This window comes from Drosophila kikkawai, chromosome 2R (assembly GCF_030179895.1).
Source record: "Drosophila kikkawai strain 14028-0561.14 chromosome 2R, DkikHiC1v2, whole genome shotgun sequence".
NCBI lineage: Eukaryota > Metazoa > Arthropoda > Insecta > Diptera > Drosophilidae > Drosophila > Drosophila kikkawai.
In genome coordinates this window covers 9174813-9188004 of record NC_091729.1, presented here as the reverse complement: position 1 = coordinate 9188004, position 13192 = coordinate 9174813, and the positions used below count along the sequence as shown (strand labels likewise).

At 42.5% G+C, this 13192-nt stretch overlaps 1 protein-coding gene across 1 annotated transcript in view; it reads right to left on the bottom strand.

The window, feature by feature from the left end:
- wb (wing blister) overlaps positions 1–11800 on the bottom strand; it is a 67741-nt gene extending 55941 nt beyond the window's left edge. Inside the window, exon 1 of the mRNA XM_017166444.3 lies at positions 10749–11800. Coding sequence (XP_017021933.1) covers positions 10749–11142 — 394 coding nt within the window. The 5' untranslated portion in view covers positions 11143–11800. The remainder of the gene's footprint in view (positions 1–10748) is intronic.
- Between the last annotated feature and the right edge of the window lie 1392 nt (positions 11801–13192).

Sequence of the window (13192 nt, the reverse complement as noted above, 5' to 3'; positions counted from 1 at the left end):
ACATGTATTTCAATCTTGTGTAGTTTTAAGACAGATAAGAAATTTTTAAAAATTGACCCGTTGTGACTATCGCACTAATTTATAAGTTTTAAACTTGTAGCGTTAGGAATTTATTTACCAATAAATTAAATTAAATTAAATTACAATACAGAGAAAAACTCTTGGCGGAAACAGAGATCATATGCGAATCCTGGACCTTTCAGTACACTTCTCAAGCAGTTTCACTTTAGAGGACTTTCCACTTGCTTATAATACTGATGATAAGCAAGTGAAACCTCCTCTCAATTTGTAATCACTCTCTGGTCCAAGTATTCCACGTTCAAATTGGTCAAATACCATCTAAATGCATCTCCCACACTGCGCTCCTGCTACTGTGAGTCATCCAAACAAAACCAACGACAGTTGAGTGAGTGGCAGCTACCAGTCTTCAATACCAAATCAAGCATTACTTGCATAACCCAGCGGAGTCATCGACCACATTGTCCCGCAGAGCAGCAAATGAACATCATCATCGCGATCAGCGCCCTGACCGGGCATGGATAAATATTTTTTCAAAACACAACTCGAACAGAGCCCCAGACATGGCGAACATGGATCCGAGAACGCGGACTGGATGCCACTCGAACACGTCGTCGGGAAAAGCCGGTAGCCACCTGGAGGAGGAGACAGCGTGCTGTGGTGGACGGAGCATGTGTTCCTTTGCTCTTGAAGCACCCACTGACGGGCCCCACAAGAACCCAACAGATCCATCCATCCATCCGTGGGTCCGCAGCTCCAGTCTTGGCCCATTCGGTTCCCACTGGTTCCCGGCTTTTAGCCAAAGCTGCGCTGCACTGAAGCATGACCAAACGACTTCAGTTCTGGTCAGTTTGATGCCCATGCTGTTCACTCCTTCATTTTATTTCTTTTCTCGGAAATCTGTTGACGCAACTCGCCAGCCCGGCACTGTTCCCCGTTTCTCGTCTCGCCGTCGTCGCCTTGTTTGTTGGTTTGTTTATTTGTTAGCCGGTTTTGTTTATTTTCAATAAATATTTGACATTTGTCTATGCATTTTCCCGAACCTCCGAGGACAAGTCAAGCGTTCGGCTGCCAACACCGACCGGGTACATTAATTTTTCAAGTACCTGAAACCAGTACCGCCCCCTCCCAGAGCCCAGAACCCAGAACCCACCCATAGTGCATCGTAAGAACCGAGTTTGACTGAAATTGTCACCTGCCCCACCGGGGAAAAGTTCTTGGCCGGACTGCGGATGTTTGGGTTCATCTTGGCTGCGAAAGGAAAGAAAACTGCTTACCAGGAACCAAAGGCTTTTGGAGCTTTGAGTGTGAAATTCCCAAAGAAGTGTTGAATTTTACGCATTGCGTTTGGATCTAATTCTTAAATATGCATCCATTTTAAGAGAAGATCATGAACTGTTCCTACAAATTCAGTATGGAGTTGGATATCACTTTGAAATGTGCTTGGTATTCTTGTAAAAGATGACACTATTTTAACTAAAATTAATAAATTTATATGACATACAGTAATATTTAAGATCACACTTCTTGAATTGCTTCAGCAAAGAAAAGGTCAACTTTAGCCAGTCATTAGGCTTCAAGTTCTTAATTAAGCGCCCAAAATACTGACTTTTATCTAATCGGGAATCAGAATTGTGTAAGCTGGCAGCGAAATCAGTTCGTGTAGCGGTGCATTTAATAATTTAATAAGCACCACGGAGCCATGAAACTGTTCGGCGACCCTCGTTGCACTTGTGCTTCGATAATTATCACGATTTACGAGTCAAAGACTCTTATCGGGCACTCGCAATCAAAGCACGAAAAGCGCTCGAAAAGGCGTCGAAATTCCCATTTGGCCATTAGCCATAAGGCACTGGGACCATTAGATGGGAAAGGGGACAAATGGCCGGCCGTGTTTGCCAATCACTCGAAATGCATTTTGGCTTTGGCTTCAAGTCAATGTTTGTTGACCAACACTGCTCCGAATGCTGCGCAGGCGCAGAGAGATCTCTTCGGGTCGGCCTGGGGTTTCGGGGGTTTTGGGATCTCCTTTCATATCGCACTCATTAGTTACGCCTGAGTGGGTTTGGGCGAGCTTTGTGATACTCGATATCTGCTGGGGAGACCAACCAGAGCCCCTCGCGGAGACACGAGTCGCCCACACTTCAGGTCGGGAGGTTTTCGGGACTCACTTTCAGATTTTTTTCCAGCCGCCTGTTAATTTGTCATCAGCTGTCAGATTTTATAAATAACTTGGATTGCCTTTATTTTTTCTGCTGCCCATGCAGTCGCGGCAGGGCTATGCGGCGAGAGTCGCATAATAAGTAATGTCATAATTAAATTTATAAAGTCTGAGTCACCTCATCGCAGACATATTCGTCTGTCTAGACACACCGAGATTATGTCTACGGATGAGCCATGTGAAAAGCAAAGTGCAGAAAAAGGGAAACCACAGGAAGTGGAAGCGTGGAGTTTGGGGAATTTAAAGGAGGGAATCGGGGAGCTCTGTATGTGTATATTTTTTAATCAAAGATGACGTCATATTATTATAAAATCCTTACTTATGAGAGATTGTCATAAATCTAAAATAGAGAAGTAGCATTCCTTAGAGCTTACAAAAAAAGTAATTGATTAGATTAAAAGCAACATCCCACTTTGTCTTGGCATTTTCCAAATACATTTATATTTTCCTTGAACAAGGGTATAGAATATCCTGCAGGGACAACCGTAACCGTAACCGTATTACCTTTACGAGCGTGTTTAATGTCTTGTTTTTTAACGAGTTAGCCGGCAGTTAACTCAACATCAACTGGGTCGCCCGGTCATCTGCATCATCGACGGCTGTTAATGCGAAATGGCAGCCATTAATGGCACACGCTGTACGCGATCGGCAATAAACAAATCATTTAGCCACCGAGGAGAGCTGTCCCGCCCGGGCTTGTAATAAAAACATTGGCCCGCCCGACTCGAGGTTTTTGGCCAGGCTTTAGCTTCAATAAATCTTTGGCGGAGTTTGGCGGTGACCAAACCGGGCTGCCAACCTTCCTGGCAATCAGAGTTGACTTGTAAACTATTTAATTAGCACATGGTCCGTAAGCGTGTTAGTTTTGGTTGTAAAAAGGCGCCGACCAAGTCGCTGGGAAGTCGGCCCACGATCGAGCTGCAGGCGCCGCTCGGATCATTTGATGGCGCCGCCGATTTTGGCCACCGAACGAAGTTGGCCAATTGTCCCCACTGTCGCCGGCCCCTTCCGCTTCCATTCGAGGAGCTGGTTAATTGTTCATACATTGAAGAAATTGCATTAATTTTGCTTGTTTACGTCGCATGTCGCCTGACGCCGTTGACGATTCGTATCTCTCATTTTGACTACAAATTTTTATCGCCTGGTCGCCGACTCACTCATCTAACCAGTTTCGACTCGGCTTTTCCTCATCTGGCCTGTGTGGCTGTTAGTGGCATTTGATAAGCCTTTATCCTGTCGCGCCTGCGTCACAAAAAATGTAGCTATTTGAGTGGCAATTAACGATTTTATTGAACAAGCTTTAGTGGAATTATCTCTTGAGTTGAATGGCGAAAAGGCTTGAGAAATTTCCAAACTGAAATTTCAGCCAATGCGAAGTTGTTTATGAAACTAACATTTTTGATTAGGCAAATTGCAAATCCAATGTGGTAACAATTTAGTGCCCATAAAAGTTGAAATCACTGTGTAAATTATAAACTAATTTTTGGGATATTTAAAGTACATTATCTAGTATTGAAATCTTTATTGTCTGTTATGTTTTGACGGATTTTAAGTTTAAACAAATTATCTCTAAGCTTGATTTTATTTTTGCAGTGCAAATAATAATTTAATGTCAAATTTAAAACTTAAAACTGATTGATTGGCATCTTTACTTCGTTCATTAGCTAAGCTGAAGCTCATCAATATGGTTTCAAGGATGCTAGGAAACCGCAAAAAGTGATGAAACTCCAGCCTGAGTAAACCTGAGTGAAGAAGGCAAAAAACGAAATTGAAATAATTTAAAGTAAACTCGAATGTTCATTTAAGACATGTCAATAACTGGTTTCGGCAACAAATAGCCTTCAGATGGCTTTAATTAAGCAATTTGTCAGGTGTCGTGTCGAGGAGAGTCGGAGTCGGTCGCCTTCTCAGATCCCAATCCCGAGAAGGCTGATCCCATCCGATCCCATCCGATTCAACCGCAACTTGCATGTGTCCTGTCAATTTCTCAATGATCTCACCTGGCCGCGTTATTTAGAACACTAATCAATGGCAATGCCAAAATGTTTCAATTCCTGCTAGCTGTCAGAGGCTGTAAGTCAAACGACGAGCCGCCAACGGCAGTCGACAGCCGCAAACTTGAACCCGAACCCGAACCCGAACCCAAGCCAGAACCTGATCCTCCTGGATGGATCGTGTTGGCAACGCGTGTCTGCAGACAATTTGTTTGTCATTTCATTAGTTTTTCTGTTCCCGGCCATTTTCGAGGCATTTTCCCATTACTCAGGCGTGAGCGGCAAACGGTTTGTCGAAATTTTAAGTGGGCGTAACCGCAATTTTCAGGTGGTATCCCCGCCAAAGTTCCAAGATTTCCACACTCTATGCGTGACTCATGTTCGGAGGCACGTTTCGGCAGCTGTCTCTCAGCAGCACCCCTCCAAAAGACACCCATTACTTCCAGCGTCTGAGCACGGATGCTGACGGATGAGCCGCCACATCCAAAATAGATTGGCGAAGAGCTGTTGCTGATTGGTAAATGGCAAGTGCGGCAGACAAGTGACGCTAAAGATGCAACAAAAAGATGCCCGTGGCGGTCGTCTGGATGGAGTGTTGTCAATTGTCCTTTTCCGGTAAAAAAGTTAAGTATTCTTAACAAATAAATGCATACATACAGGCTACTCTAACTCAGGCATTACATTATTAAATCCTAAACCCATTACCCACCACAATTTCAACGCTTTAATTGAGTATTTCCCAAAAATTACATCCCATTTCACTTGAAAAATTATGGAGATCACAAAGCTTTTTATCAGTTTAATTACTTTAACCATAAACTTAAAAGGGGAATCATTTCAGGGAAGGAATCAAACCTAGCATAATTAAGTCCAATGCTTGGACAGCTCACCCCATTTAGGCCGTATAATATTTACACAACGTTTTCAAGTGTTTTCGCCTCGGTTCCGTTCAGAAGAGATTCCGGCAAAGGAAAGCACGCATTTCCCTTCTGAGAAATGGAAAGCGTTTCATCTCTGCCAAAGTTCTCGGGAGCGAGAATGTGTTTTGATGTGCGGGAGGAAGTGATGACAAGTGAGGGCATGTTATTGATATATTGGCCACGATTTAGGGTCATTCTTTCCGACACCTTGGCGACGGGGCACACAGGTAGAACATGAAACCCGATACGGGTAAGTTTGGGGGATAACGTATATGTGTTTAGCTTATCACTTGCATCGCAAACAGATACTTTCCGAGCGGCCAGAGTGAACTCCCTGTCGGGCATTTATCAATGAAGTTCAATGACAGTTGTCATGGCATTCGATCAACGATCGTTTATCAGTCTCGAAAAAGGTAACAAACCGCCTGATAAAGGCACAGAGCGCTCTTTAAGGAGGTTGTAAGATATTACAATGGGAGGACTGGTGATCAGTCGGGCATATATATTTATTTATGTGCGATTGGGTGATACTACAATACGGTTCAGTTAGGTAAGATTATTTGACGGTCATTCGTTTGGAGGATTTAAGTTCTACAACTGTAGTTTTAATAAAATACGGCAATAGAAAAGTAATTGTGTTAAAATTGTATTCACTTATATGTTGTTGTTAGTTAGTCCATAATTTTATAATTTGTTTAAATTTAGATATATTATTTTAAGTATCAAGGGATTTGGATCAATGTATATTTCGCCGGAAACACTTCTTCCAGTAATTGTTTGAGTCTAAGTAAGGGTCTTATTTAACTGCTAGATACATAGTTATCTAAACAAAATATATATAATTTAGTTTGAATGTATTGGACCTATGAACATGGCATTGGTTTTTATAGTTAAAAGCATTAAAGCATATTATTATTAAAATTATTATTATTATTAAAATTAGGTATTTAATTTAATGTCAAGTTGCCTTTAAAGTTAAATCAATTTTAATAATTTCCTGTTAACTTTCATTTCAAATTTATATAAATTTTGTTTTGTTTACATTTAGCTTGAATATAAATAACCCTAATTATTTGAATTTTTGATTAACCTTTATTTAAAATACATAAAAAGTAACATCATTAGCCAACTTTGTGGTACGGTCAAGACTCAGCGAACTACTACTGTTTCCTCTACAACTGTCTTTGGAACTGACCCACATTTTTAGGGAAACAACAAAATTCTAAAGACTAGAAAAAATTTATTCGCTCGACCATCTTCGACTTCTTATCTCAAGTGTCTGCGCTAACGAGCTTCGAATTTGTTATACACTCTCCGTAGAACCCATGTCGTGTTCTGGTCCCCTGACCCACCAGCAAACAGTGGGTAAAAATATATGTTTTGTGGGCGAAAACTGCTGACAAGATTATAGTTAAAATGCAAAATATATAGAACATTTTTGTGTAAAATAAAGGTCAGCTAAAAATATAACCTGATATTTTGCATTATATATCTTTAAAATGGAGTTAAGTCTTGGACTTAAGGGCCTACTGTATCCATGCACTAACCGCCTACATTGCACTAAAATTCCCAACGGTGTCTAGCGGTTATCAGTAGGAAGTTGGCCAATATCGGCCACTGATGAGGAGAAGGATACATTTTTCCGATTCAGGTATATTCAGATCTTTCTGTTTTTTTTTTTTTTGCATAAATTCTTTTCTTTATTAACTTTTTTTATCAGCTTGCCTGTTTTAGTTTTTATTTTTATTAAAATATTTTGTTGGCAAAAATAAAGGAGTTTCTTAAAACACTTGATAATAATTAAATAAATCTTATCGATTAATTTAAAAGCCTACATTTTATAAGAAATAAATTGCATATATATTTATGCCCTTTAGTCGAACTTGTCCCCATAGTGCAATGGGTGACTGCTCTTCAACAGCCGCTGACCCGTTATGTGTTCCGGTGGCCTGCATCCACGATGCCCCCCAGTTTCAGTTGTTGCTGTTGTTCGCCGGGTCATTGCTGAGGTCGTCGTCGCCGCGCAGACGGCGTCAAAGTTTTATCAAAAGTTGGTCTATAACATTAATTTATGGCCAAAAGCCTACACGAGGGACTGAGTGGACAGAAGGGTAGTCCAGTCCACTTCAAAGTACCTTGGGGAACGCGAGATGTTGAGATGTTGTTCCGGAACTCTCCCAGCGGCCAGCTTCAAAAATCTGTAAGCAACAACAAGCTCCAGGAGAGTAATGTTCCCATTTGTGTAAACTCCGAATAGCTTTGTTTCGCTGATGATGCTGGGAGGAATTTCCATAGATCATTTGTGGCGTCTGCCGGTCAGCTGGGCTCGGTGCTAAAGTTCCTTTTGTTTTGGTCCACCGAGCTGTTTGTTTACAAACGCCCCCCGATCCCTGTGCGTTATTTGTGTTGTTTACATGGGAAGTTTCAGGGCTTCTTGGCCTGTGTGTTCCGTTTTGTGGTCTATAAAAATATTTTAATGGTCTCCAACTTTAGTTTAATGCTGCCGTAGTGCCCGATTACTTCAAAAGGCTTTGGCAGAATTATTTGAGAGACATATTGGGTTTCGATATCGAGTTACCCAAAGAACATGAACAATGCTCCACGGTCCTTTCTTTGCTTTTAATGAGTTCAGCAATTGTTTTTTCCCATCGCTCCTTCTTTGTTTTGCTTCAATTTTGACATGTGCTCGGTTTGAGGGACTCCGGGTCGACTTAGGCTGGGGAGTTTTCCCTCAGTGTAGGCGGAACTCTCGACTGTTGCACTTTTTTGGTCGGCCAGCTGTCTGGTGCATCCATCATTTTGAGCATTTCCGTTAAGACAGCGCAAATTATTGCCCCGGCCAGGTGTTACCCAGTCGATCTATAAAGTGCATTTAAATAAATTATCACAACAAAGGGCAATGAGAGGAGGATTCAGGTGAGAATGGGAGATTTATAAGCGATAAACAGGTCTGAGTTGCGAAGCTCACAAGGGAAACGAGGTAAATCGGGGCGTAGATCATGGACAAAGGGCCCGTGAAATTTGGTTTCAGAATTCCTCCATCTTGGCACGTCGTTAATTTGGATTCTATAATAAATTCTATAAAATACATGTCCGTCTTGGCACATCATTCCAGAGAATCTCATCAGTTAGATGCATTAGTCCAACCATAAATGATGAATCTTGAATCTCTGAAAACAGTTTCAGCTTCTTGGTCACTCAAGTGCAATACTTTTGCTTTTCACGCTGCATTCGGAGGCACTGGGAAATCAACCGTAAAGCAGAGTTCACTCAACTTTTACGAACTTCACATGTCAATAAAAAATTAAAAACAAATAAAACTCAATGACAACGGGGAACAGCCGACAACTGAGCATTTTCCCACAAATCTAAATTTCCAGAAGCAGCAGCAGCCACCGAAGGCTGTGGAGAGCTGAAGTGCGCTTTTCATCTCCGGGCATTGTGTAATGCAGTTAACAAGAAACAAACAAAAACAACGCGAAAGGAGACCTAGGGGGGGAAATCAATGAAGAATGCATTTCCCAAACACTTTTCGATCGACGGCGCAAAGCAAACAGCGGCTGGATATGAGTTGGCCATGAGTTACGGCTACCAGCGCAAAGAATGTATCCACAAGATACTTAATGAGCTGATAAAGTGCGTGTCTGTCCGAGTATCTGTGCGCCTGATTGGGAAACGCCGCGGCGGGACAAACTCAACGGAAATGCAAGCGCGGGTCAATAGATTCGTATCTTTGTATCTGGTCGTGTAGCTGTATCCGTGACCCATTTCGCCATCGGGAAACTTTCGTTTTCTCTCTAATCCAAACAAGCCAATCAATCAATTAATGCCAATCGCCGCATTCGGACGCTATAAATGCGACGTTACTCCAAATAATCAGCCGTAATTTGCTCGATCAATTCGCATTTATATCTTCAAGGCTTGGGCGTTGAAAAGTGTTTCATTGAATCTATTTACAATTGAATGATTTGGAATTGATTTGCAATTATTATGGCATCAGGAAATCGCTTTACGGACCACCACTCGTTGAAAAGTTACCGCGAAGCTGGTGTTTTTTTGTAGGTGTTTGAGTGATGTTGCTAAAGTGGTTCAAGCTTTATGGTTTTTATCAGTAAAACATTTGTAAGAAGTTACAATTTATTCGCTTTCTTTTATTTTTATACTAAAGATTTTCTTGAATTTTCTAAAACAACAAAATAAAAAGTTCGTAAAGTATTATCTTATTTTTATGTTTTCCAATTCTCACCTAATCTCACCCTTATCTTTCTAGGCTAATCATTGAAATTAAGAACTTATTATCATACAACAACTTAAATAAAATGCAACCAAGTATTTCCACACGCAACTTGGAAGCAGAACCCAATCTGTTTCGCCTTTGTTGGCCTCCACAACTAATTTTTACGACCGCGGACATAGTAAGCCACTTAAGGTTTATAACCATGGCAAACTGGAAAATATTTTAATAAACCCTTTTTCTTCTGGCCATGTGTGTGGGTTCTGGCCGGTCGCCTGCCTGCAACGCAGCCTGTGTTTCCTCGCCTCGGAAACATATGTTCCTATTAGCGCGTGAGGCATTCCCAAAGGCGATACGCATGGCTCCATCAATTATCCTCTCCAGGGGCTCTCTACACGGACGAGCTGCCTAACAATCGTCCATTGTTGCCGCTGCCTAGTTACGGCATTCGACCACAATTATGGCGACAACCTCGCCAGGCTCTGGCGCTATTGTTCCTCTCGGATCTCAGGTCTCGGAGGTTCTCGGGGTCATGTGTTCGGCAAACAAACGCCTCGAGTGCTCAAACCCACACATGCTGGGGGACAATCGCCAAGGGTTACTACGTACTTCCCGAAGAACATCTATCATTCGAAGAGAACATGTGCCGCATATTGTTTCTCTATTCATCGTCGCCGGGTCGATTTTCATCTTTGTGTTCGTCAATCCAATTGACGAACCAATTGTTGAACAAAGGTGGAAATGTAATTTGCCTGACGACACACGTAAGTGGGATGGGGATTTATCAATAAATCGTTTTGAAAATTAATAAGGTAGTGGAATTAGCTCTTAATCCATGTAGCAATATCCCGAATTATAAATTGTAGATCAAGAAGAAAAGTTTAGAATGTTAAGCCTCATGACTTGAATTCCCTGTATTACCTTTTAGTTAAAAATGACAAAGTCGCAGCGATAGCGATTCCTACTCCTAATAGGCAAAGTTCACATAACCAAGACAGAGATCGTTTTCCAACTAACAAGAGCAGCACCAGGCCAGGCCGGGCCAGGCCAAAGCCAAAGACCAGTGCTGCATTTCCCGACCATAACTGGACCTCTCACGTAATAACATATAGAATTTCATAGAGGCTAAAATAAAGAGCAGCGCAGAAAAGAATCAGAATCTCTTCCTGCTGTCACAACTTTCACATGAAAGTTCTTTCAACTTGAGCGGCCAAATATGGCAGAAACACGACCAGAGACCAGCGACCAGCGACCGGCGACCAGGAAACTGAAGGCGAGCAATGCGAGCATCTTCTGGTGCTGCACAATCGATCAGAGAGACCATATTTAGAGGGTCCCCCTCCTTAGTTATTGGCACTTACCTCCGCCTCCTCCGGATTTCTGTAATTTTCCGTTGCGACGACGCTGCGGTGACTTCTTCTTGGTGACAGACTCGGCCGAGGAACTGGTGGACTCCACATCGGCAACGTTACTTTCAATCAGCAGGCCACTCTTGGTTTTATGACGACGTGACGAGTGGGATGATATCTTCTTTTGCTTTTCGCTGGACTGGATGCGCGCTCCTGTCCAGGACACAATGCTCTGCTGTATCTCCGAGGAGGTGTCGTTGAGAAGGGCTAGGGAGCTGTAGTCGCGGTGCTCCTTGGCGCTGGAGAGTCCCGGCTGGCGCTTCCGCTGACGCCTGGCCTGGCAGTGGATGGCCAGCAGGACGAGGACCAGGCCCAGAGGCCACTTGGTGAATTTACTGAGTTGCATACTTAATCGAATCGAAGACACTAAAAAGGCATTTTATTCCGTTCGACTTTGAACTTGGAACTGCTTTTAATTATTTAACTTTGCTTTTATGGCAGGGGCACTTTCATTCATAATCTTCTATTTTTTATTCGCACTGCACAGATTGTAGTTCTGTATTATTTTTCTTTTCCCCGCTCATTAACGATTTCCGCTCGATTTTTTTACACTTTCTTCACTTTAATTTTGCTCTATTTAGCGCAGACTTCTTTTTGTTGTAACTTTTCTACTTGAGCATTTTTGCGGCGTTTAATTTTATTTTTGTTTCAGACACATTTTCCACTTTCCTGCTCAGCGACAGGCAAACATTTTTCCGCGGCAGCTATTTTCGTATCCTCGACGAGAGGCGAAGAACTCAAAAAAAGAAGCCATTCGAAGAAGACTTTCGATCATTCGATGCTGGCAAACTCGGAAATGGCGTGCTGAAGCCCAGCATTCACTTTATTTTATTTATTTGCGGCTCTTATCGCATAATTGCCGTTTTGCCTTTAATGGCACATAAACTATCGCCAGCGGCTTGATGCAGCACTATTCGGATTTCGAACGCACTATCATCCAGAATTTAACTGCACTGCACAGCACTCGGAACCGCAACCGGCGCGTATCTTGCGTCCTACGCAAACGACCGTCAAACACGAACTGATCGCGCCGCACTTCGGCTGCTCGCCGACTCGATCCGAGCGATCGTCGCTCGCTGTGGGCCCCAGTGGATCGCATTCGATCGCCGCCGAGGAGGAGGAAGTTGCATTCATTGGCCTTCCGAGAAATGTAACACCTCGGGATTTTATTGATCTAGGTGATCTGTTGGGAAACGGATAAGTGATCGGTGACGACTAGTGGTTCGTTTAAAGTATTTAATGATTGTTAAGATAAGGTAAAAAATGCCTTAGTATTAAACTTCATTTTTCTTAATTTTTTAGAAATCCATGTCCCTTGCGATACGTGCATTGACCGCTACTTCAAATATCCTTTCGAGTGTTTTAAATTCGCGTAAGGAGATGGAATATGAATAAGAATCCAACCCTATATAATAATCCTGAGAGTACATACATATATTTATGATAAAATAGAAAAAGAAATGATTTTGTAAATTAAAGCTAAAGTTAAAAGAACCTCAATGTTATTAATATGGATTTGAATCAATTGATCTTTTTAAGTAACGGATATCATACAAATGCCTGAATAAAACTTAAATTAAACAAATATATAAATTCAATAGATCTCTTACCAATTCCTAGTTTTGCAAAGTTCATTGCCGGCTTATCACCTGAATTGTTTACATGCCGGGTCACTTACGATCCACACTGTAGATCGATTTGCACTCTTTGGCCGCCGTTTTCTCTTCAGCCCTTGGCAGGGAACTCTCTTAAGCACGATGACTTACATACTTGTTGCTGCCGCTTTCGGTGGCAAGGTGCAGGCCAATTTGTTTGGCCTTAACAGGCAACGACTGCGAGTGGCTAGCGTGCCGGGCAGCGGCCACTTAAACGGGGAATTTCCCGGAGTGCCAACGAACGTATTTACAGTCCTGCGAGCACCTTGCACTTGAGCCGTCTTTGTTGTCTGCCCCTTGTTGTCCCTACTAGCCTTCGTCACGTTATTGTTTACCTGGCATTCCGTTTTGACAGTCGAGGGTCCTGACCCGCCGTGTCCTACGCTCATTTCTGATTATTATCCTTGCGGTGCCTTTGTGACGTCGTCACGGCATTTTAGCAGTCGAGGAGGGCCCCCCTCCGAGGAGTGCAGCGAATTGCGGCACTTAACGCCAGTTCAAGGGAATCGGAAAAGTATCGAAAAAATAACTATCAGTGGACGCATCACGGTGGCAGTTTCATGTTGCCGGCGGCTATTTGCAGTCCAATCGTGTGGCACTTACATAAATACCTCATTTTCCCTAATAAGTTGGTCCATCATTCGCCTGTTAACCAAGCTGGGATAGGTTCTAGATAGTTCATGTTCCGCGATCCGTTTTCACTGATTCCGATATCTATTGCTACAGTAATCACTACCATCT